The following is a 27,377-nucleotide window of genomic DNA, read 5'->3' as shown; positions in this document are numbered from 1 at the left end:
GTGGTGTAATGACTCTGTAAACGCTTCCTTCACGAACTCTAATAACCCTAGCTTTATCAATGCTAGAGTCTTTTCCCAAACCAATACTTTTCCATCAACAAAAGCCACTCTTTCTCTTTTATTCTAAACAAGAAATAGAAAGAAAATTCTTTTCAAAGCTGGAACATATAGAATTTTGTTGAGGTGCAGCTTCAATCCATTTTTCAGCTTCAACGATGTTGATCCTAGGCCTCTAACAACATAGCTTTTGTTGTCACCCAATTCCATTGCATGAGAAGATGGCTCCTTTGATAGTGTATGAAGTTGTTTAATTTCTCCTGTCATGTGTCTTGATGCTCCACTATCAATGATCCATGTATTGTCATCATTAAGAGAACTTGTAAGAGCAGCCCATAATCCTTGACTTTTGACCTTTTGAATAAGTGGTAGATGACCTTCTTGATCCAGCTTTCAACATTGTGATACCCATTCTTATGTAGTTCATCAAAGAGGGAGAATCCATGCTAACAAAGTGATCTTCGACTTTTCCTAACCTTAGCTCTGAAACAATGTTGGAGAACCACTGCAAATAGATTAGGGTTTGATTCTGATTACTTGCTAATTACTTGTGAATTATGTTGGCTTCTTTTACTTCTTTATTATCTTATCTTTCATTAAGCAATTACCATATTATGTGTGGATGAAGATCACAAAACAAGAGACACAAGATGTAGGCACTATGCCAAGGAAAAAACCCCCTCGAGGGGAAAACCCAGTAAAAAATTCTCTTTCTTTCAATAGTATTATTTGAGACTCTTCATCCTAGACAAAGACCAAACCTTCCCTCCACACCAAGTCAGCCTCCCAAATCTTCGACCTCTTTCCTGCAACACTTCCTTCCCAGCAACTTCGACTTGTGCAGTGGCTTTCAGCATCAGGCAATAACAGAACTTGGAAGACTTAGATCTTCCAAACCAGGGCATGAAACATAAAGAGAGAGGCACCAAAAGTTCTATTTACTTCTTCTCCTTAGACTCCACCCACTCACACTTCCTTTTGCTTCCTTAGATGCTCCAAATGAATTCGACTTGCTTCTATTTATAGGCTTCAAGTGAGGTTGAATTAGTGTCCTTAGGCCGTCTTGATCTCTTCTAGGTCGACTTGACGTGGATGATACATAAATTATATTTGACTCAATAGTAAACGTTTTTACATGATTCAAAAGCCCAAGAAGGGTCTCTTTGAATGTACAATGACTCTATAAACTGAATATTAGTCCTAGTAGTCCACAATGGGGATTTTGACTAATTAATGATGACCCAAGCATGAAACCCATGCTTTAATGAGTCATTGATACAATAATAAAAATTCTTTTCTTTATTCTTTTGACAAGTACATTTCGTGATGACTTAAAAACATTAATGAAGACCAAACCTAGTTACATTTTCCAACACAATTTCTCCTAGAAGAAAAGTTGCTAGGATTTCTTCCGTGTTTTGGTTTCCTAGGGAAGATTTGTTGTCTCTATTGTGCATGGTTGTCGCTTTATGATATTACTGTTTTCATTGTGTTACTATTGAGATTTTCTGTGTTTAATTGCTCGATAATATGAGTGGCATAAGATAAATTGGGTAGAAATCATTAGGAAGTAATAATCAGATCAGAAGATTGATTTCTACTGCGCATCCTAGTAGAAAATTCAACAAACAGTAGCTGTTGCATTTGTTGATGTAAGTAGTTACTAGTTACTTTCGCCTTTATTATCCTTCTTAGTTTGGTTTTCTTTGTTAAAAACATCATTTTCTCAAACCTCCTCTTCATATACTCACTTTTCGTCAGCCATGAGTTGTGGGAATGTGATGTTGGTATAGTTTGCAGGTAGGCTGCTTTTGGCATCCTCCTGAATCTTGATGCCACTTTCTTACAATATTTGCATACATGCATTTGCTGTTGGATATGGTTTTTCCATATGCTATTTTTCATTCGCAAAATTGCTTGCTCAATATAAATTTAGTGTTTTGGGGTTTTCACATAAGTACTTATTTAATTCATCCCAAATCTCTTCAAAACGTTTAGTCAATTCCTAAATCTCTTCTGACATAAACGATCCAAAGACAGACACAGTTCTTGCCATATTTTTTAGTTCACTGAACTAATTTTTTTTTTTATTGAATGCTGCTGCTCAACATGAGCGAGTGACAACTACTCTATTTTTATGTTCTATTCACATAAACATCTTGTTACTTTACATATGTCACCCATTGACCGAGGGGCCATGAGTGATGGGTATCTGTTTTGGCAAAGCTGCCCAGGGCTCGTAGCTGGTCCCACCCATTTTTTTCTAGCACATGCACACATGAGCATGTGCACAAGGACATGCATGTCTTTGGAGAGATTTGAAACCTGGTGTGGGTGATAACAATACTCCACTTTCACTGACCTAACAAGCCACTGAGTTAATTGATTTGGTTGTTAATGTTTTTTTCTCAATTCTACTTGTTAATTATCTAACCCTAGTAAATAACTAATTATTTCCTATTAAATTTCCTTGCTAATTTTAAATTTTAAAATTCATCTTTACTAAATAAAACCCACCACTGGGATTTTAGTTAGCAAATAAATAAATAAAACAAAGAAAGCAAAACAACAAATTTCCACAAAAAATACACAGATATTTTCCCTTTCATATCTGCCTTTCATTTAGTAAATTTTCAGATTATACAAGGGCTCCCTTACTGGGAAAATAGTAACGTTCCACCATGGTTCCAGGACGAGGAGGCGAGGGAGCGAGGATACGCGGGAGCGGCCTATGCAAAAGCTCCCCACCAATTTTCAGGAAACGTGGGGGGATGTCAGGGTTGTAAAAACTTATAAATATAAAATATAATTTATAAATCGATGAATCATATCACTGAAACAAATTTAAAATGAAAATGTAAAAGCTGCAAAGCATGATCATTGATATGAATATCATTATCATATAAATTTAAAATTCTAATATATAATCATACATGATACATTATGATTAAACCATATTGATGTTCCACTTCCTACTATGAACATTGAATACTGAACAATGAATAGTGACATAAAATTATAAAAGTCAAGTCTGATACATCAAGAGTCAAAATTTTATGGACTTATAAAAGTAAAGTCTGATACATGAAGAGTCAAAATTTTATAGAGTCAGAATAACATAAGATCATCAACGTATCTAAAGATAAACGAGCATAATTTTGCTCAAGATAATGCCCCGCTAGTCTTTGCATCCAGCTGCTGCATGAATAAATCAGGATCAACCATATCATCATCTGAATCTGAATCACTAGCATTCTCAAACATGGTAAGTGGCAAACCAACCAACCCCATCTGTTTCTCATCAAGTCTCTCTTCCATATCTACCTGTGCATCATCCTCTAGGTCAACATCCCATCCTGTTGCTGGTCCCTTCAAATACTCAGGTGTCTTCCTATGCTCAAGACGTAGGGCACTGTGCACAACAACTAACTTCTCCGCTCTTTTAGAGGTAAGCTTGTTCCTCTTGATAGAGTGGATGAAGCTATATGTGGACCAATTCCTCTCTGTTGCAGAGGAACTAGCAATCTGAGACAACAAACGCATAGCTAGATCTTTGAGCTTTGGAGCACCATCCCCATCCATCCTCCACCAACCAATCGGGTCATCTTGGGCTAGATCTATGCGATCTGCCCGAGCACCACGTGTGTTGAAGGGGCCACTAAGAGATGCAAACTGAACAAACTATCTTCGAAATCTTGCCCACTCCTCCTCATTGTACATCTTTGCAATTGCATCTAGGAAGCCATTATTTACCTCAGGATCATCAATAGGATGCACCCTCCCAGGTCTCTCAAATCATTTTGGGTTTAATGCATATGCTGCTATGTTGATTAGTGGGCGTTTTCGGATGTCAGTCCATCCATCCATAACAATAGAGCAACCAAACCCCAACCATGTTTGTCTCATTCTCTCTTTTTGCACATTAATTTTGGACACTTGTCTATCTAAAATTGTTGTTCGTAGCTTATGTTCTCCGGGTGGTACATATGAAGGCCATATTCTTGCAATTGCTTGGACCATTTCCTTGTAATAAGGAGAACGAACAACATGGAAGGGAATTCCATTGACAAAAAGAAATTTGCCATTTGCATCATCTGTGTCATCTCGATCTAGAATGTTGTACATCTCAGACACTGTACCACCCATTGCACAAGAACGAGATGCACCAGTAGAAACCTTTGTCTTTTTTGTTGAATCACTGGATGGAGGAATATTTGTGGATGGATCAACATGTCTGCTAGAAAACAATTCTTTTCTAGTGGCTACCCTTTCTAGCCTCCAAAGTTGCTCTCTTTGAGCTGAATTCAGGTTCTTTGAGGGACACATATTGACCACTTTACCTGTAATAGCCAAAATGTGTTGCTTCACCCTGGTATAGCTGCCAACAAAGTGATGCCCACAAATATTGTAGACCCAATCACATGAGCCACAACCAACTTTTGGATTATTTTTCGGCAGTCTGGTTGCATAGATTAGAAGTGGTTTTAGAGGATTAAATGTCCGCTTTGCAATGTTTTCCATCTCTCTTGGTGGGCCTCCAGAATCTACACCATGCCTGTGACTGCTTTCAATTTCTTCTTGTGCATCTTGTGGCTCACTACCACTGTAGCTGTTGTCACTGTTCTCACTATTCCCAGAAGAAGTTTGACTCTGACTCATAGTTATAACTTTGTAAGTTGAATGACAAATGTAGGTTGCAGCCTGTAGTGAACATAAATTTTTTTTAAAAACATTACACAGGCTGACTAATACTAACAACGCACACATTAAACATTGTTTTTTTTTGTTTTTAATTTACAAGAAAAAAATTTAATACATAGTCCACTAAAAAATTAAAAAAAATGAAAAAAACACAGTCAAGTTTCAACTTTTTAAAAAACACAGTCAAGTTTAAAAAAAAGTGAAAAAAAAAGCAACCTATAGGATTGAGACAAATTTTAAAAAATTACAGTTTAGTATTTACAAAAAAAAATGGAAAAAAAAAGCAGTGGGTACTTACTGTCACAACTTGACTGTCGATGGGGGATGGGGGCTGCAAACTAGACTGTCAGGCAGTACAGTGCGGTGGTGTTGGTGTTTGGACAACACGGTGCAGTGGTGTTGGAGTCTGGTGGTAAAAACGACTCACAAAATTCTTCCTTCACCGTCAAAATCAGTGATGTGAGAGCTTCCCGAGTTTTTTGTTGTTTCTTGGGATAAGTACTCACTCCCTCAACAAAACTCAAACCAAGATTTGCCTTAAGACTCAGGTAGCATGATGCGGTGGTCAGGTAGCACGGTGCTTCAGGTGACGGCTAGCACGGTGCAGCAGCGTGGCTTCCAGCGACAATGGCGTCCATAGTCCGAGTGATGGTGTCTAGGCTGCAACAATGGTATCATCGGCGTCAGCGTCCAACAATCGGTTCGATGAGCTGCGAATGGAGTGAGGGAGGGAAGCAAACAAACACTTAACAAGTTAACTTTAAAAGTTAAACACTTACCCGATAAAAAAAATTAAATTATGATTAAAAAAAATTCATTTAAAAAAATGAATTTGGTCAAAGGGAAACGACCCCCCTTGACCCCACACAACCTGTTTTTCGGAAATGACCCCTCAGCGGGAGGAAATGACCCCTTGCCACGTCTCCCTACGTACCCTGTTTTTTGGAATCATGGGGAAACGACCCCCTCTCATCCCTAAGTCCCCGGAGCGCGGGGGAGCTAGGAAGCTTGACCCCTAGGGGGGGGATGCTTCCCCATGAAACATTGGAAAATAGCCATCTCAGAAAACAATTTGGCTGCAACAATATTTTTGGAATACACTGCACACCTGTACAAGCTGTACCACCTTTCCAAAAATTTCTAAATCACCCACAAACCACTTCTTGTCACCTATCTAGCCTGCTGTATGGCCACGCTGTTCATCAAATCTATATCCTGTTATGCTGTATGGCTGCTGTACAGCCTAATCTGCATCTCAACCTAGTCGATCTACCCCCGTACAACCATGACCTACACATGATGATATCCCTCGCTGCTACACACTATTGTTGTCATCTTCTCGCTTTTGCACACTTGGATGAATGTCCTTCACTTAATCAATTGAGATCCTCACTCATCCCACTGTGTCTTGTGCTTAATAATGTGTTTTCTTCCATAGCCCAATTTTTTTTTTTATAAGTTTATGTTATGACTAAGTCCACAACCTTAATCTCCAAAGTGATTGATTGTTGAGATTAAATTTCAACTTATCATTGGTTGAGATTTATCTAATTCATTAATGCAAATAGCCTTTGCATTTCATTATATTAAGCTCACTTTTTCTCATAAAAAGAAATTACTATAATAATTAAAGTAATTGCTAACGTTAAATGGTAGCTAGGCATCTTCCATATTTCTAGACACTGAGACCTGTGCATAAGTATTGGCTTGAGATACAAACATCAACACTACTAACTATGCTTTTTGTTTCTAAATGCATTTACTACAGTTGCAATTAAATTTTCCAAATATGGAAATTACTTGAAATTGCTTTCATTGAATTTTTATGGTACAAGTTTCTCCATTTAAAAAAACACAATTAATGCAAAAAATATAGTATTTCTTCCCTTTATGGAAAAGCCAATCTTCGAGTTGATTTTTCCTTGGGCCCTAGCTCTGGTCTGAGGCTAATTGTGCACACAAACACACTAGGAACCCTCAACCTTCTAGCACTTTGCACAATGTAAATCTTCAACAATTAAATCAATTTAGTACACAGAGATTTGAGCCCAAAGCTTGATTATTTTAGTAATCCATCAATAAAAGAATCACGGGGCTCCTGTACTAGGGATCATGGCCCTTGATCACTAGTACTAGTATATACTATACATAGTATACAACTAGGGCTTGCACTGTGCATCATATGTTGAAGTTTCTAAGTCTACTTAGTTAGAAACCCTCCATGCACTTTATCTAATTTATTCCTACCTACTTGTAATTTTCCTTAACAAGTTATTTACAATGTAAATACTGAAAATAAACACTAGTGCATGCTCAACATATACAGATCAACAACTAAAGGAATCAGAAACAATCACACCATATGACACCATTATTTTTGGAGTAATGTCCCCGGAAAAAACCTAATGTGGGAAAACCGGTGCAGCTATCTGAGGGTTTTCTTATTAAGCAATATCAAAGTACAATCTGGGGTGCCGAAATTGGCCTATCCAATAGAGAATTTCCTTGGCAATGATACCTCTCAATTTGAGACAAATCCCCTGGCTGAAACACCAGATAATCCTTCTGACAGCTCCTCAGCACCAATCTGCCCCAGAAACCCCAACGCTAGCCTCTCTCTGGATTGCGTCAGCCCCTCTCTGCCCAGCACTGGCCTTGCGTCACCTCGGATGGGTCTGCGTCAGCCTTAGGAGGCCCTGCGTCAACCCTCTGGCCCTCTGCGTTAGCAACGCTAGCCTCTTTGAGGGTCTGTGCAGCTCCCGACTGCCTCTGTGTGGCCCTGCGTGAGCCTTGGCTAGCTCTGCGTCATCTCCCTGTCTACTATGCTCTCTCCCGGCACTATCTCTGCCTCTCTATTTCTCTGTACTCAATGCCCCCTCAGCTGCAACTCCTGATCACTAATTCTATCTCTCTTAGCAAACCTCTCTCTAGAGAATAGAATGACTGATCACTCTCGTGTCCTCTCTAAGTGACCCTCAAGCCTCCTCTTATACTTTTCCTGTTGACATATCAACGGTCGAGATTAAGTCCCTAATCAACGGCTAATATTAGATCTGGCTTGATCCATGTCTTTTGGACCATTCTAACATAGTTTCATATTAATACACATTAATATTTTATTTTTCCCTAAGTTTAGACTTAGGGACTCCATTAAAAATATTAATTATTTTAATATCTTTTCAACTGTTTATAATCTGTCCAAACCCTTTCTTGGTATTGGAGATCTCATGTGCCCCAACCTCTCCACCAAATTTCAGGGCTAGAGCACATTCGATGCTACCCCAAATCAACACTCCCTCTTAACGAGGATTGTGCTCTAGCAATACTCCTCACTGAGTATTACTTTGATCATCTGGCATCTCTACTTGTGCTGATGCCAGGCCTTCCTGCCCAATAGCCTCTGCACTGCTACATCCTGTATTGCTGCCCATGGTTCTGCCATTGCCACTGCTGCATCTGTACGACAACAACCTCTGCATTTGTGCTGCTGCTGGTCCTTTCTCCCAGCACTGCTTCCACATTGCACCTCGTCTCATGATGCTGCATCGTGTTGCCCACTGCTGCACTGCAACTCAATTACTGAGAAGTAAGTAACTGATCTCCCAATCTGACCTCCCTGTTGGACTAGAGACCCTCCTGATGCTGAAGCTCCCTCTGTCGCTGACAAGTGCTCCCTCTCTGACCTCTGCGTTGCAACAATTCCCTGCAACTCACACCATTGCACACAATGTTGCAGGAACTGCCCCCCCTCAAGGATGCAAAGGTAGATCCGCGTCCCGTACGGATCTGCCACCGATCCTTCTGCGGAACCGCGGATTGGAAAATCAGATCTATGGTTCCTCCTTTTTTTGGCGGTTCCTACAAATTTGGATTCGTGGGGGCCTAATCCGCGACTCCTATTTCCCTATCTGCAGTTCCTATTTGCTGATCCGTGGATCCAGAAAGGATCGGGTGCGGATCTGTGGAGGTTCGAGTGTGTATCCATCATGGATTCAGAGTGGATCCAAGAGAAGATGGACAGTTCTGCGGGGCTTTTTTTGTTTTTGGAAATTTCGAACTGTTCTTTGAAGAACTGCACTTTCTGAATACTCCGAAAGTACCCCTTGATGCTCCCAAGACGCTTCCTAGATGCTCCCTAATGGTAACGTTAAATTCTTAAAGTAAAAGTAACATTCTCCTTTATCTTTCATTTCTGTCTTTTTACTTAAATTTTTAACATTACCATGTAATGACTCAAGATGTTTGAGAGTAGTTCCAACCTCATAAGACTTCATATGGAGAAAATAAAATTTCATGTCCCATTCAAAATTCAGCAGACTTAATAGTTTTCAGGATCAATGGGATTGTGGCGTTTCATTGGATTATATCATGTATGAGGGCATGTGATTGGCATTTAATTAAGAGCAGCAAGACCTATATATACACTAGTGTTGGTGTTATTGATTGTTGAACTCCTTTGTCATGGCCTTAGCAATTATGTACCCTTCACTCAAGTCAAAATCATTGATCAGGCATGTTAAGCTTTCTTTACCATATTATAAGGCTTGAATTAAGCTGTTCAATCAAAATTAGGCAATGTTGACTAAAATCCCTATAGAATTGAAGTAGAGGCAGAGGCTAGACAAGAGAAGAGGAATCTAGATTGTAGATGGTTGATGCTGGAATAATTAATCATTGATATACAATGGATGCCATATCTATCTTGATTTATGTAAAATTATGCATGTTTTCATGTCTTCTACAACTAATTTGGTATTTTGGATGTTTTCTTTAATATAAATGAAAATATGTATATATATATATATATATATATATATATAGTAGACGCTTCCGAGATGCTTCGCTTCCTAGATTTTTGGAAATGACGCTTACGTGTTCTCGCTTCCAAAAAACGTCCTTGTTTCGTCCCCACTTTGTGCAACATTGGTTGCACACCTCTCTATGCCATCCTGCACTGGTACAACACTCCTGTGCCTCTCGCACTGCTGCAGCCTACTAGCCTCACGCTGTCTTGGGACTCTTGCATTGTAGCTCTCTCTGCCGCTCCATCCGCATCCGTCTCTACCCGACTCAGCCAGTCCTGCTACTCCTCTTCGGGGCTCCTGTAGCAAGGTCTAATCCAAGAGGCTGGGTACCTCGAGGATCCTGCCGCTCATCTTCTGTAGTCTGTCTAACTACAGCTCGATGTCTCCCCACTTCTGCTCAAGTGGTGCGTGTGCACTCATGGCACAGTGATCGTCTGTCAAAACTTCCTTCTTTGCTCGTGCTGGCGTTGCCGTAGTCTCGGAAGACTCTCCCTTATTCTTCTTCCTTAGACACTGGGTCGCATAATGACCCAGCTCCCCACAGTGGAAGCACTTGATCTTGGAGAGATCCTTCTTCTCCCGCTTTTCCTGCTTTTTCTCAAATGCTAGGGCAACATCTTCCTCCTCCTGTTTGACTTTGATCCCCTCGTTGCGGCTACCCGTCTTCGACTACCCTCTGATCTCTTCCTGGCGAAGAGCTGACCACATCTCGTCTCAAGGTGGGAGAGTCTTTCTGCCCATTATACTCTGGACAAATACCTCCTTGTCTTTTGAGACAACATTTAGGGCTGTCCTCACCATCAACTCCTGATTCGGCGTGGCTTCTATAGCAGTCAACTGATCTCGAATCTCATTTAGTCCTCCGAGGAAGGTGTCAATCGGTTCTCCCTTCTTCATCTAATACGACCTCAATTGATTCTCAAGTAGCATTTTTCTTTGCACAGAAGTATGCTGGTGCAATTTCTTGAGAGCCTCCCACATCTCATATGTTGTTTCCTTCTCGAGAATGTGTGGTACTACATGATCCTTGACCCCGTCAAGGATAATGCTCTTGGCCCTCGCCATTGCCTCCTCGTACTTGTCGTTATCATTGGGGTCGACTGGGATAGCTATTACCTTGAAGGCGAAGCTCTTGACACGGTTTTTGTCAAGTACAGATAATATTCTGGCCTTCCAAACTGCGAAGTTCGACTTTCTGTCCAATCTATCTTGGTCTCTTATTCCGTGTAGTGCCATGATGCTCTTCTACTTCCCTCTTGGAAGTTCTCTGTTCGACTCGTCTGAGTCTCTACTTCCTGTCTGGAAGTTCTCTTCTAGACTCCCTCTGAGTCCCAATTTCCCTCTTGGAAATCCTTTTGTCACTATCGAGATGCCCCCTACACTGATAGTCTTGTGCAACTGCACCACTGATCCGAGTTTCTTGGCTAGAAAGCCTCGGTAGAAACTCCCTCCTCTTGGCCTTGCTTTGTTAGGTACTGTTCTGACTACAATACCACACTAGCTCCACTCTGGAATATTCCCACAACATTCTAAACCCCATCAACCTGAAGCTGAGAGCTCCTAGGCTCTATGCAACCCCGACACTAGCAACTTGGCCTCCTTAGCCAACTTCTTCAGCCCTCCCAGCGTCCGCGTGGCTCTACGTGAGGCTCCCTTTGCCTTCCTTAGCTTTTGCGTTGCCTCTTCTCGGCTACCCTTGATGACGCAGGCACTGCATCAGCCTTCCTTGTTGCTTCTCTGCTTGAAACAACTTCTGTCATCTCGGGACAACTGCTTTCTGCTGCTATTGCTCCGCTCGGCCGATGTCCTTAGTCCTCCTGTGATCTGCAATCACGCTCTGATACCATGTTGAAGTTTCTAAGTCTACTTAGAAACCCTCCATGCACTTTATGTGATTTATTTCTACCTACTTGTTATTTTCCTTAACAAGTTATTTACAATGTTAATACTGAAAATAAACACTAGTGCATGCTCAACATATACAGATCAACAACTAAAGGAAACATAAACGATCACACCATTCGACACCATTGTTTTTGGACCAATGTCCCAAGAAAAACCCAATGTGGGAAAACTGGTGCAACTATCTGATGGTTTTCTTATTAAGCAATATCAGAGTACAATTTGGGTGCGGAAACTGACCTACCCAACAGAGAATTTCCTTGGCAGTAATAATTGTCAGTTTGAGACAAATCTTCTGGTTGAAACCCCGGATAATCCTTACGGTAGCTCCTCAGCACCAATCTGCCCGAGAAACCCCAGCGTCAGCCTCTTTCTGCACTGCGTCAGCCCCTCTCTGGACTGCCTCAGCCCCTCTCTGCCCAACGCTGGCCCTGCATCACCTCGGATGAGTCTGCATTAGCCTTAGGAGGCCCTGCGTCAGCCCTCTAGCCCTCTGCATCAGCAACGCTGGCCTCTCTGAGGCTCTACGCAACTCCTAACTGCCTCTGCCTGAGCCCTGGCTGACTTTGCATCAGTCTCTCGGGCTAATGTGCTCTCTCCTAGCACTATCTCTGCCTCTCTGTCTCTCTGTACTTAATGCCCCTCATCTGCAACTCCCGATCACTAATTCTATCTCTCTTAGCAAACCTTGCTCTAGAGAATAGAATGACTGATCACTATGGTGTTCTCTCCAAGTGACCCTCAAGCCTCCTCTTATACTTTTCCTATTGACATATCAACGACCGAGATTAAGTCCCTAATCAACGACTAATATTAGATCTGGATTGATCCATGTCTTTTGGACCATTCTAACATAGTTTCATATTAATACACATTAATATTTTATTTTCCCTAAGTTTAGACTTAGGGACTCATTAAAAATATTAATTATTTTAATATCTCCTGAACTGTTTAGAATCTGTCCAAACCCTTTCTGGGTATTGGAGATCTGATGTGCCTCACTTCTCCACCAAATTTTGTGGCTAGAGCACATTCGATGCTACCCCAAATCAACAACATACAATTTGCAATCTACCCAAAATAGACAAGAACAAACACATAACTTGCTGAAGTAGACCATTTAGATCAGCCGTTTCTGCACATGTTACCCTTCAGACTTGGCAGGTCCTTTGACTCCTTAGATCAGTTGCTGACAAGTGTATTTGCTGCTCTAGAAAACATTGTACAGTAAGCCTTAACTAGATCTGCCTTCTCATAGTGAATATGTTGCTTCAAAGTCACTGTATATAGGCCCAAAACATACTCAGCAAATCACATTGGCATTTTCCATCAACCCATTGCATATTAGCCTTCATTTCATGCTATTCACAACTTCATTTGTGAACAGACTTTGAGATCTATGGTCAGAATCTCCCCATTGTCCTTCTTGTCTTAGATCTACGGCTTGGATTACTCCCACAGCCCTAGCAGACCTCGAATTTGCCTTTAGCAACCAACCAACACAGAGTATGAGCCTCATATATGTCTGTTACACTCTTCATTTCGTCCTCTTCAAGACAAATCAAGGGTCTTGGCCCTCCACAACCGGATCTGCCTAGCGTTGAGGCCTTACAACCTTGTTGTGCCAACCTGAGGTCCTTACGACCTTCTCCTAATAGAATTGAGGCCCTTTTCGGTCTGCTATAGCATACATAGAGATCTCATCCTCCTCCACAAGGCTTTGACCCTCTCTTTCCAAGACTAATAGACTCACGACAACCCCTTTGTAACTCAGTCTTGCTCAGAACACAAAGCAAAGATAACTCATCCAATCCTCCTTAGGTCGAACTGCTGAGACTTGAAATAAACTCATCATTCTTTCAGCTTGGCCTTCTTAAGGGTTTGCGGCTGACGCTTGTTCATGGATGGCTGATTGTTCTTGGTATTGGCTCTGCCCACAACCTTTCTTTAGATATCTGTACATGTGTCCAAGTATCTTGAGGCCCTTAACCTACATCCTGCAGGCCTTGACCTCTTATTTAGCCCTACTCGACCTTCCTCTTTCATCAAAAACCCTCAACCTCTTTCATAGACAAATCTCGAGTCCTTTTGTAGCCCTACTCAGCTTGGAGGCTTGGCTTCTCTACGGCTACATCCTTCACACACAATGAAGTTCGTCTCGTTGACGTGTCTTATGAACCTCACCTTAGGTTCCTTATATACGTTTCCTTGGGTCTCTTAGGAAACCCTCTAGATCAAGGGTTCTAACTAGTGTTGCACAATCCTCCTGCCCCCCCAAGGATCCAAGGCCGGAACCATGTCCTATATGGATCCTTGGCAGATCCTGCGGTGGAATCGCGGATTCAAAAATTAGATCTGTGGTTTCGCCGATCTGGGGCGATTCTTGGAAATCTAGAACTACTTGGGCCCGATCTGTGGTTTGGGATTTGTGATCCGCGGTTCTGGGTTTTCGATCCAAAGATCCAGAAAGGGATTTTCCTCGGATCCGTGGAGGATTGGGCACAGATCTGAGCAGATCCCGAACGATTCCTGAGGGCAACAAGCAGTTCCACGGGAGGCCCACGTTTATTTTTATTTTTTATTTTTTCCTTGATTTAGCTTAGGTTGGGGGTGGGTTTATGGTGAGTTAGAGAAAGGATAGAAGGGGTTAAAAGCCATTTCTCCCTCTCTTTTCCTCATTGTTGCATATTTGGAGTGCTTGGAGACGAGAGGAGAAGAGAGCTTAGAGAATAGATGCTTGAGGAGAGCTTGGAGGAGTGAAGGAGGAGGAGCTAGGAGGAGTGAAGGAGGAGTTTGCAGGAGTAAAGAAGGGCTGCCATCTACAAGAGTGAAAGAGGTAAGTGCAAACTCCAAACTCCCTCATTCTTGAACACCAACAACAAGGGTTTCATCTTCATTAGTTCCACAACTTCCATAGCCTGAGCCATCATCTTCTTCACTGCCACCACGTGGAGGCTGACATAGTGTTCGTGGTGGAAGGAGGAGAGATTAGTAGATATATTCACAATTTACCTTTGTCATAGATTACACTTGTGAATTTGAACTTTTGTTTGTTACTCTTCCTAGCTCAGTGTGTACTTGGTGGTGGCGAGGTGGCCCATTTTGTAAACATTATTATTTGAATTTTGGACATGACTCATGTTGACAGTTGCTCACTTGCTGGATAAGTTATTTTAATGCTTTATGATTTTATCTTCTAAATGTTTTATGTTTTATGATATGCTTAAAAATTTGATCTATGTTTGTAGTTGCTAGAATCTAGATGGTTGATGTTTGAATAATTAATCATTGATGTACAATGGATACCATATCTATCTTGATTTATGTACAAATATGCATGTTTTCATATCTTTTACAACTATTTTGATATTTTGGATGTTTTTTAATATAAATGCAAATATTTATAGTAGACGCTTCCAAGACGCTTCGCTTCTTAGATTTTTGGAAAATGATGCTTCCGACGCTTCGCTTCAAAAAAACGTCCCTGCTTCGTGCAACATTGGTTTTAACCTCTTGACCCTTAGAATATTTAATTTTTTTTTTCTTTGTCCTAAACCCCTTGCTTGGGTCCAAAACCCCATTTTTGGGTAAATCACCCAACAAATAACTTATTGATGGGTTGTCCTCTCTCAGTGATACCTTTTGAGCTACCCAAAATCTAACACTTTGAGAAATAAATACCTGTAAATATTTTTTCCTCTTTGTGCCTAGGGTTTTTGCACTTCACTTTCTCTGCAAATTTCCTTTGGGCATGTTTAAATTTGAAAGAAATACACATTTAAGGGTTTTTCATTGTTATTGGGAAGGGTATTTGCTTCTCTGCTACAGGTATGGTGGCTTTGGCTAATGGTATTTTGCTTTTGTTTTGTGGAAAAAATCATCTGGCTCATGCCTGGTGCGCGTGTATGCTGGTAGGCTAAATCTCTTCATAAAAAACTCAATCTTTTAACTTGTATTTATGGTGTTCTAACACCTGTGTATGGTAGGTTGTGTTTCTTCTACCCTGTTTCATGTGCACTTGTAGGAGCAATTCTTATCAACTCTTCTTCATATCTGAAGTGTCTTAAGTTTTCTGGTCATGTTGGCTTCTATGGCTGTAATTGGCCACTTAGTGCGTGGAACTGTTATTACTAGCCACTTTATTATATTAGGATTCAATATATATTATCAAGTGTTAGTTAGCTTAACATAAGAAATATATGTTAATACTATCATTTTGTCTTCGAAATTGTCTTCTTTTTGCTTACAATTCAGAAGTACAGCCAGCTTATTATCAGAAAGCAGTCAGAACCTTGAAGAGTCTGGCTGATATTAAATGTGAAGATACTGCCATATCAAATTTAATTATGTAAACTACGAGATATTAACGTGCAAAGAACATGTGATCTTAGTATTTCTAGCAAAATATAATTGGAAAATGAAATTCTGTAGCAGATGTTGAACAAATTCTCATTACTTATGGTTAGTAGTGATTTCAGGCCTGGCTCATATATTTTTGGCGAAGAGCCAAGAACCATGGAGTGGAAGAGGATATTGCAGATGAGCGCCTACAGTACTGGATTAGTCGAAATAATCAGTTGCCCACATCTCATGATGCAGTTGATGGTAATCTTCACTTGGGTCACACTTTGAGCAGGGAGTGATGTCATGATATTCATAATTTTTATGGATTTGGTTCTCTCTTTTGTTAGATTGGTTTTCCTAGCATTTTGACTATTATCATATTCCAAAGAGTACATGCCTTATTATGCAGAACATGTTTGTGCAGTCTTTAGACATTCTTTAGTTTCTAAATGGAGGTGGAACATAGGCTTCAGGATTGCGCATAGTGAGTCCCTGATGTACAGTCTTTTTTTATCTATTCAATATTTTCTGAAATGTCCATCCAAGATTTGCCGAGCTACTCATCCAATGTGAATTCAATGATATTTGTTTTGGAGCTGCAAGAACAACTTCAGTTGAGCTAAAGTGAACAGTCATCTCTCAGAAAAATGCTGAATGAAACCCAAATGCAGGATGCCCTACAGTCACTGTGATGCTCTATGTGCTGAAAATCTTGACCCGAAAAATCAACAAGAAATTCAAAATCAGCAGGCCAATTTTAAACAGGAAACAGAGACACATATCAAAACATTGGCACATGTGGTTATGGAGAAGGAAAGATGCCCCCATGTCCCCTCCCCCGCCTTCTTGTTGAGGTTGAGGAAGTTGTTCATGTCAACCTACAGCAAGAGCACACTAGGAGGGTTTGAGAACTAAATTTAAAGGCCAGGGAGCTTCGCTGACCATCTCCTTCCCTGGACACCATGCAGATTGGCCTGGTTTAAGTCAGTTGGTGATTGGATTTTTGTGCTTCGTGTTAAGCATAGGCTATTTTTCCCTCCCAATAGGAGAATTTTAGACAAGGATCCACTTGATCCGGAGTTGCAGAGCTAAAACGCTACAAGGAGTTGGTAGCAGCATCACGCCTGGCAGGTAAATGGGCAGTCATTCATAAGTTAGGGATCATCATCTGAGATTCCCATTCCCCTAGCTACTGCTGGCATGGAGTGTCGAATGTGAAAATTTCATCTATTGCAGCAACTGGAAATTATTCTTCTAACTGTAAATTTAATTATGGAGTTTATTTGCTACGACAAAAAAGAAAATCACTACTGCAATTTTCACCATAAAAATACTATGAAAAAAATAGCAAACTGGAAACTGAGAGATTTTAGTACGCACATAAAATTATGACATTGTTATTTGTGGACAATCGTCCCCAGAAAAACCCAATGCAGGAAAACCTGTCAGCAGATGAGGGTTTTAATATTATTATGTAGTAGAAATTCTCAGTACAATAAAAAGATGCCAAATTGGCGTTTCTATCTAAAAGAAATACTGGCGAAAATATCTGATGGAATTTTACCCTCCTCTCCAAGCAATCTCAGTTCAGAAACTGACCCGTGGAATGATTTGCATCAACCTCTGCGCTAGCTCTGTGCAGTCCCTTGTATGCTTATCCTGGAACTCCCTCTGAAGTAGACGTCTTGCCTGTCTCTGCTGCTGGAAGTATCTATCCAGTCCTTCTGGAAATTTTGTTGGCCTCTGAGACTTGAAACAATCCACTCCACAGCTAAATCGAACTACCTTTCCTGACGCACTACGCGGCCCCTGCATAGACTCCTGGAGAATAATTACGACCTCCTCTTTTGACTCCTCCAGAACTAGAAACTCCTCCAGGGAATCATTATGCTGCCCTCTGCCACTTGCTATTTGATCACAGACTCGATCTCACTACTAAATCATCTGCCATTGGGAAATTGAACTGCCTAGATCACTGAGCATCGACAATTGGTGTGTTCTCCATCTACCCGTCGACTTCTTTTGAAATCTTCTGTTGGAGCACCAACGACTAAGATTAAAACATAATCAATGACCCAGAGTAATTCCCCGTTGATCGTGTGTGTTTCTAGATGATTCTCACCTTATCTCAGTTAATACTGATTAATTAACCATATTCGTTAAGTTTCGACTTAGGAAATATTTAAAAAAATCGCAGATAATCTAATTGAGACACTTCTAGGTGGAATTTCGTGAAACAATTTATGGGTTTTGGAGACCAAATTTCGTGGCTAGAACATATCTGATGCTATAGAAACTAACACTCCCTTTTAGCGAGCACTGTGTTCTCTCTCTAGTGCTGCACATCCTGTTACAACACCTTATCTCTGTATCAACTCTGTTACGTTGTTGATGTTTGATTGTTATTGCCCACCAACTACTGCGCAACTTTGATGCTGCATCTGTGCTGCTGTTGCTAACTCTGCATCTGCAGTGCAACTCTCTCTTATCTGTTGCTACTGCAACTGAGAGGCATCCTAAATAATTTGTCCTTGCTACTGAAACAAGTTCTTCACCATACCCATCTGTTCTCTGAAATAGATAAACTTAACTCTCCTTAGAGATTTCGTGAGTATATCTGCAACCTGCTCTTTTGTGGGAACACACTGTAGTTGGAATCCTCCATGCTGTACACAATCTCTGATGAAATGACATCGAATATCTATGTGTTTCGAGCTGTCATGAAACACTGGATTCTCAGAGAGATTTATGCAACCCTGATTATCACAGTTGAGACTTGTTGCCTCTAACCTTTCCCTGAACAAGCCTACTAGCAGCTTCCGAAGCCATATAGCTTCACACATTGTTGTGCTTGCTGCCATACTCTGCTTCTACAGAGCTTAGTACTATTGACTTTTGCTTCCTGCTACACCAAGAAACCATCCCTGATCCAACACTGAAACAATACCCAGAGGTACTTTTCCTGTCCACTGAATTGCTTGCTCAATCTGCATCTATGAATACACATAATCTGACATCATCCCCTTATCTATATATCAACCCTTACTCGACTTCGCCACACACATAACTCAAAATGTGTCTCGCTGCTATCCAATGTACCCTCTTCTTTTCTACCATAAACTAACTGAGGGTATTGACTGCGAAGCAAATATCTGGCCTACTGTTGACCAGATACATGAGAGACCCGATAAGCTGTCTATACAAGGTGGGGTCGACATCCTTGTCATTTGATGCATCTATCTTCTTCTAGTTGGTGATCATGGGTGTAGACATGGGTCTACAATCCTACATTTTGAACCTCTTTAGAATATTTGTAGCATATCTTCCTTGTCCAAGGAAGACCTCCCCGTCCTTTTGGCACACTTCCAATCCTAGGAAATAGTGCATCAATCCCAAATCCTTCGTATCGAACTCTGCTGCCAGGTTCCTCTTGCAATCTTCTATGACCCTTGATGATCTTGTCAAGAAGAGATCATCCACATAAAATACTAGGATGAGTGGCTCACCCTCTACCATCAAATAGTAAAGTTTGGGATGTGCATCACTCTTGACGAATCCCATCTGCTGTAAGTAGTTGTCAATCCGACCATACCATGCCGTGGGAGCCTGTTTGAGCCCGTATAAAGCTTTCTTCGATGTGTACACATTAGTGTGTCTCTCATGAGTCTCGAAGTCCTCTGGCTGTTCAATGTACACCTCTTCCTCTATCACCCTGTTCAAGAATTTTGTGTTGACGTCCATATGGTGAATTTGCCATCCCATATGATGTTGAAGTTTCTAAGTTTACTTAATCTAGAAACTCTTCATGCACTTTTCCTGATTTATTCCTCTCTACTTGTTAATTTTTCTTTAACAAGTTATTTACAAAGTAAATATTGAAAATAAACACCAGTGCATGCTCAACATATTATAGATCAACAACTAAAAGAAACAAGAACAAACACACAACATGACACCATTATTTTTGGACCAATGTCCTCGGAAAAACCCAATGCGGAAAACTGGTGCAACTATCTGAGGGTTTTCTTATTAAGCAATATTAGAGTACAATCTGGGTGATGTAACTGGCTTACCCAACAGAGAATTTCCTTAGCAACTATACCTCACAGTTTGAGAGAAATCTCCTGGCTGAAACCCCGGAAAACCCTTTCAGTAGCTCCTCAGCACAAAACACCTCCTGCAACCCCAGCGTCTGCCCAATCTGGACTGCGTCAGCCCACGTTGGCCCTGCGTCAGCCTTTCTTGGCCTGCGTCAGCCCCAGGAGGCCCTGTGTCAGCTATGCTAGCCCCTCTGGTGCTCTGCGCATCACTTGGCTGCCTTTGCATGGCCCTGCGTGAGCCCCTGTTGGCTCTGCATCACCCTCCTTGGCTGCTGCGCTGCGCTCTCGTCACACTCTCTGCCTTCTCTGTTCCTCTGTGCTCAATGCCCCTCAATTGCTCTCTTGATCACTGATTCTATCTCTCTTAGCAAACCCTGCTCTAGAGAATAGAATGACTGATCATCTGGTGTGTTCTCCAAGTGACCCTCAAGCCTCCTCTTATACTTTTCCTATTGACGATTCAATGGCCAAGATTAAGTCCCTAATCAACGACTAAGATTAGCTCTGGGTTGATCCATGTCTTTTTGACCATTCTAACACAGATTTGTATTAATACACATTAATATTTTATTTTCCCTAAGTTTAGACTTAGAGACTCCATTAAAAATGTTAATTATTTTAATATCTCCTGATTTGTTTAGAACCTGCCCAAACCCTTTCTGGGCATTGGAGATCTCATGTGCTCCGACCTCTCCACCAAATTTCGTGGCTAGAGCACATCCGATGCTACCCCAAATCAACATATGAGCTGCTAGGGATATAACTGACCGAATAGAGGTGTATCTGGCAACTGGGGCGAAGGTCTCCTCATAATCTATCCTTTCTTTCTGTGCATACCCTTTTTCCACGAACCTAGCCATGTACTTCTCTACGCTGCCATCTGCAGCATACTTGATCTTGTAGATCCATCGATAACCTACAACTGACCTGTCCTCAGGTCCCAACACTATCTCACAAACATCATTCATCATGATAGAACTGTACTCTTCTACCATGGCATCTACTCGCACTTGATGGTGTGCAACTTCTTGAAAGGTGGAAGGTTCTGCGACCTAAGCTACCAATGCTTGATGCATGCTCTGCCTTTTGTTTGTCTTGGGAACTCGAACAAACTCCTTTGCATCTCTCAATGTCTGACGAACCTCTTTGCTGGCTCGACCACTAGTAGTAGGAGGTTCTACCAACTCCTCCTCATCCTGCTCTTACTGCTTCGTCTCCTGAGATCTCACTGGATTTCGTGCTCCTGAAGAAATACTAGTATTGGTTACTGTATTGGATCCTTGTGACTGTCCCAATGGCTGCCCTTGTTGCTGGACCAATGGAGCTTCAACTGGATGATATTGATGACTTGCAGGCATCTCACGCGATCTCTTGAAAGCTCGATCTTCCATGAACTCTATGTCTCGTCTTACTACAATCTTCCTATTGTTAGGAATGTAGATCCCAAATTCCTTGGAGGTCTCACTATACCCAACGAGAAACCCCTTCTCTGCAGTATGATCCAATTTGGTGCACTTCTCATTTGGCACGTGGCAATAAGCAACGCTACCAAAGATCCTGAAGTGACTAACTTCTGTCTTCTTCCTTGTGAAGACCCCTTCTGGCGTTTTCTTCTCCAATGCTCTATGAAGAGTTTGGTTCTGAATGTATACCGCTGTGTTACATGTCTCTGCCCATAGAAACTTAGGCAGATCCTAGTCATATAACATTGCTTTTGCAGCCCCGACTATGGTTCTGTTTTTTCGGTTCGCTACCCCATTCTATTGTGGATTATTTGGAGCTGTCCATTCCCTTCTGATGCATTCCTTCACACAAAAATATGTGAAGTCTTTATCAATATACTCTCCACCGTTATCTGAGTGAAGCACCTTGATCTTCTTCCTTGTCGCATTTTCCATGAGGGCCTTAAACTCCTTGAAATGATCGAAGACCTCATCTTTGGTCTTCAAGAAGTAGATCCAGGTTTTCCTGGAATGGTCATCAATAAAGGTGACGAAGTATTCGGCACCACTGAGAGCTCTAGAGACATCATACCACAAATATCTAAATGTATAAGTCCTTACATACCATCTTCTCTACTGTCACTTCTTGGGAATGTTGCCTTAGCATACATCTCAAGTACACATCCTATACACACATCATCATGTTCCGTGCCAAGATCTAGAACCCTTGTTATTATTTCTTTGAGGAGCTTGAGTGCTCCATGGTGTAGATGTCCCATTCTCCTATGCCATAACTCATTTAGCTCCTTCCCATTGCTACTGTCACTGCCTATTAGTGCCATTGGAAAGTTGAGCTGCGACTTGTACAATCTATTACTTCGCACTCCAACTATCTTACCTTCTTCTAGCTTGAGTGTTTGACAAACACTTTCTTCACTACAAAGTGGATATCATATCCCTTATCCTGTCGCTGGGATACTGAAATCAAGTTCATACCAAATCATGGCACATGCAATACATCTGTAGCGCTGGCGTTGGCTCTTGACTCCCCTTGAAAATCAATAGTACCTCTCCCTACTGGAGTACAGTTCGTTCTGTTTCCCGTAGTAATTTGGAAGTCCATCTGCTTCTCCTCGTAGCTAGAGAAATATTCTCTAACCCACAGTCATATGAGCTGATGCTCCACTCTCTATATACCTGACACCTTGTGAAGCTGATCCTGACAAGCAAGCAAATTCATCCTCCAACTTGGAAGACAAGTCTTAAGCCTCCTGAATGTCAATTCTGTCCATGGTCATAGGAAGGACAATTTGTGTGCTATTCCTCTTCTACCCGACGCTGATTCTACAACTGCAAACTGCTGCAAAATCCTCTGCGTCCAACCAGAAATCTGCTTAGTGAAAATCTAAGTTGTTGCTACTCCCTCTAACTACTGGAATCACAATCCATGCAAATCAAATTTTTCTTCCAATCCTACACTGAAAAATCAAACTCCTGCCATAACAATTCAACCTGCCTATCAAGGAATTGTGCTGCCTTAGGAATTTCGGCCTGCTGCTCCTTTTGAGCAGCAAAATTCTTTCCTTCGCTTTTGAGCTTCCTGGCTGATCACTGACTCTCTGATACCATGTGAAAATTTCATCTATTGCAGCAATTGAAAATTATTCTTCTAACTGTAAATTTAATTATGCAGTTTATTTGCTACGTCAAACAATGAATAAAATCACAACTACAATTTTCACCATAAAAATACTGCAGGAAAAATAGGAAATTGGAAATTGAGAGATATTAGCACACACATAAAATTATGACAGTTATTTTTGGACAATCGTCCCCAGAAAAACCCAATGCAGGAAAATCGGTGTAGTGGAAATTCGAGTACACTAAAATGACGCCAAACTAGCATTTCTATCTGAAAGAAATACTGGCCAAAATATCTGAGGGAATTTTACCCCCCTCTGTAAGCAGTCTCGGCTCAGTCTGGATGGTCATGAAGGGCCACACATTCTTTAAAATCTATGTAGTGGTCTTCCATTTGAAGTTCCCTAAGAAGATATACCTATATACTTTTAGCTTTTTTTGGAGTGAGGAGCATTGGTGACCCAATTTATCACTTGCTTGATGCAACTTGGGCACTTATGAAAGATGATGTCATGGTGGAGATCCTTATTTTCCGCACGTGTGGGTTATTTTTAGCATTTATGTTATGTTTTTGTTTTTGAGCTATCTTAAGGTCAACTTGTGACCTTAGAATCATTGAACGCATAAGCAAACATATTTTAGGGCTTTGCTTGTAAAATTATAGAAATAAGGCATGTTAGACCTCATATAAACAAAGGAGGCCTTATTTTAGTTTATCATCATCCTTCACTCATCACACTCTCCTTTGTTTGGGAGTGCACATTAGTCCTTGTCTCTTCTATTTGGCTAAAATGTGGTCTTTGTGGTGTTGATTGCCCTTGGAGATGGAATTTTGGTTGAAGATGGTTTCTTGGGATTAATTGAAGTGATTCTTGTTAGAATTTTGTAAGTTTATTGCACATTAGTGTTAAAAATAATAAGGGTACCAAGGAGGTGTTTCCTAATGCATTATCTTTTTTGTTGAGGAAGACACATTAATTACCTTTATGGCATGTGACTTTATGGGTTACATTAAAGTCATGGTGAAAAAAATCACTTTATGTGGTACATGTACTAGGTACTTTATATTAATGTCACTTTATGTCTTGAGGTGACTTTATGATAAAAAGTACTAAAGTATCTTTTAATATTAAAGTTACTTTCTATTTTGAAGTTAAATTTATATGGAGAAAAAAGTACAAGGTACAAAACATTAAAGTGACTAGGGGGTTCATTAAATCAGGGGGACCACATGAGAAAGGGGGTCAAGTGTGGGAAATGATCTCTACCATTGATCTCATGGGTTGAGATCTAATCTCAGCCCTCGATAAATATTGTTAGAGTTATCCTTGTTGGAAAATGCAATATGGCACCTATCAATTCAGATTTTCCTTATTTCTTAATACTTGCCTGTGAACTTTAATTATCTTCTTGTGTTTCTTTATTAGAACTTTTCATAAAAAGAATATCAAGATCAAAACAGTAAAGACAATGTACACAGATATTAGGCTCCAAGCTAGGGCAAAACCCATCCAATGGGAAAACCTAGAAGAAATCTTCTCTTCTTATAGAATCTGCTTCAAATGAGACAACAAAGACCCAAACCCTAGACCAAGTCCTCCAAGTACCAAGTCAGGCATTCCAATATAATCAAATCAACACAACTTAATCCTCCATCAATCTACAACATCCACCACAACTTTGAACTTGCAACTTCATCTTGCACCTTCAGCCTTGTAGCTGCTATAGAAACCCTACTTCAACTTCTTCCAGAGATCCTTCTTTGAGCAAGGCAAATCTTCCCAAGGGCAACGAAGTCAAAACAAAGTATTTCTTCTTCCAACAACTTGATACTTCAACTCGTCCTACTACAACTCGAACTTGCAATTGTGGCCTTCCTGGAAGCTGCCAATAACTTAATTCTTCCCATTCGTGAGAGAGATAGAGCCCCATAAAACAAGTTTTCTTCTTTCTTTTCTTCTTCTAGACCTTCGTTCTTCTTGTCTTCTTGCTTCCTAGCTACATATCGAATTTTGTTTCTTGAGATCGAACTTGTGAGTGAGTGAGTGCTAAAATGAGGTCAAATCTGCTTCTTTATATAGCCTTTCCAAGGGGTTAAATTCCTTCCTTTAGGCCGACTTGTACTTTGGAGGTTTCCAGGACTTTCTAAACTCAAAATAAATTCTTACAATATACATTGTTCCCAGAAGGGTCTTATAAGCATGATGTTGACTCTCTCGACTCATGACAATATATCCTATGACCTAACAAACCCTAGAGGCATGAAGAACATGCTTTTACCTAGAAGACCATCAATAATGAACACAAAACACATGCTTCAAAATAACATTTTTTTGTTTTGTTTTTGTTACATAAGATACATATTGAAATGTGTACAATAACAATTATGATGATTGAAACTAGTTACATTTCCAACACTCCCTCTTAACTAGGGAGATATTCATAATTGTACAACTAGCACAACAACACTCTCAAACTAAAGAGTTCTCATAGGAAGAGTCAGATTGATAAGCCAACTGTAAGCATCAACATTATAACCAACACTGTCTTTGGAGGCCTAACTAGACAAACTCAACTTCATTCAAGAGAATTATGCTAGGAGGATTTACGTGTGATACTGCACTACCTCTACAAGGCACATACCCGATTTGGATGTTCACAAGGTATGTCTTTTTTAGGACTATTCTTATCTTGGATTCCCAATCCTCAAAGAATATCCGTCCTCTTCAACCACTCTCATCGTGGGTACTTGTCTTATCCTCAAAGAGTGTTGGTCCTTTTCCTTTCTTGGATGCTTTATCCTCAAGGAAACCGCAAATGCTTATCCAATTCTCCACCTTTCTCTCTCCAAGGCCTTCACTTGGACTTCTGACTATTAGTCTTGGTCAAGTGATTGACACATGAAGAAGAGAATGCACATGTGATGTCCATCATCTGTCCCTCTCACCTAGAGAGGATATCCCTATTCCCTCTTGACCAGGGAATAGAAACTTGCTCCTATTCAATGAGACTCCTTTACTCCCTCTCAAATCTAGAGGAGATTTCAGACTTCCTTTCTATTTGGGAAGTCACAAGCCTTGTAGCTTGTTTTCATATCGACAATCTGATCTTGATGGATGGCTACCTCTCTCTTTCGGATCTTATTATATCGAGCTTGCTTCCTTTCGAGGTACCATGGAGCCATCTTGTTTCTTCAATCTTGTGACGGGATCCAGGTCATCAATATTGCACATAACTTTCATCTTGTCCTCAATAATATATGCATTATATTGAGCCTTTCCAATCTTTAAGTTGATCATAGCTTCTTCATGAAAGTGATGTCCTTGTTATTATACGAACTTGACCTTCAGGTTATCCTCTAGCACTGCTACCTTTTATTCCCAAGATGAGCACATCTTGTCTTCATAATTGCCAAGATCATATCTTCAATTCATAGAGTTGAACTTACCAAAATTGTCATCACGTATTCTTGCAATATCCTTCCAGGTAGAAAAACAATATGTTAATCAGATAACCAATAACAAAAATATTAGACTTACCTCATCAATATGACTTTCTCATCAAGGCAGCAACATCTTCATGGCCCATCTCCACACAAATCTTCCTTCATGCATCAGAGTGCCCAAGGGTTGAACTTGATTACCAACTTTCAATTTTCCTTTAGAGACTATATTGTATGTTGCTTACTATTCTATATAATCTAGTGAGAAAGTATTGACCCTTTTATTCATTCTAGAGTAAGTCAAAATTCTTTTCTTAAGCATCATATAACCATACTAAGCAAATATCATGACCAATTTCTTTTTACAAGATTTTGTACATATGAATGCTTCCCAACAGATACTTTAAGTATGCATTCCTATGCTTTAATACAATCATCTAGATATGTGTCCTAGAATGAGTCTACAATATGACCAATTGCATCCCTTCATCCTTCAAGAGTATTGTTTCAATATATGCTAACCTTGTCATAATGCTTCTTCCAAGAACCTTCCAAAATGATGGTTCTTATAGGATCGTAGTGATCCACCTTAGCAAGAATGACTACCTCTAGCATAATGTTAGACAACGAATGGATGAACATTATGCAACATGGTCCCAAAAGACTAGATGATTCTTCTAAAGCGACTCAAGTAGACTCTAAATACGCTGCTATCACATGCTTCTATCTATGATGCTATGTATTTATAAAACTAAGATTCTCTAAGAGCAAACAATAATGCATGCTATTCTAAAGGAAAAACTAACATCCCAAGAAACTTGCCAAGTACGATGCCTTCATCAATAGTAAAGGTCCTTGATATCTTCTTTCTTCGAGTTCTTCTCAGGTTCTCCCATTTCTTCAGCGGTGTGAGCTTCACTTCTTTCCTTTCTTTTGTTGTTTG

At 40.5% G+C, this 27,377-nt stretch overlaps 1 protein-coding gene across 2 annotated transcripts in view; it reads left to right on the top strand.

Moving 5' to 3' along the window:
* The window catches only part of LOC149203395 (coiled-coil domain-containing protein SCD2-like), a 405,302-nt gene that overhangs the window by 316,638 nt on the left and 61,287 nt on the right, over nucleotides 1-27,377 (top strand). For both annotated transcript variants that reach the window (XR_016253953.1, XM_089403421.1), the window contains exon 16: nucleotides 15,944-16,070. Coding sequence is in view for 1 of the 2 variants with exons in the window: in XM_089403421.1 (XP_089259547.1) it covers nucleotides 15,944-16,070 (127 nt within the window). In the remaining variant the exon portion in view is untranslated. The remainder of the gene's footprint in view (nucleotides 1-15,943; nucleotides 16,071-27,377) is intronic.

Source organism: Pinus tabuliformis, chromosome 2_1 (assembly GCF_031772625.1).
Source record: "Pinus tabuliformis cultivar Carrire ecotype Pingquan chromosome 2_1, CPIR1, whole genome shotgun sequence".
NCBI lineage: Eukaryota > Viridiplantae > Streptophyta > Pinopsida > Pinales > Pinaceae > Pinus > Pinus tabuliformis.
This window is presented reverse-complemented; position numbering and strand designations above follow the sequence as displayed.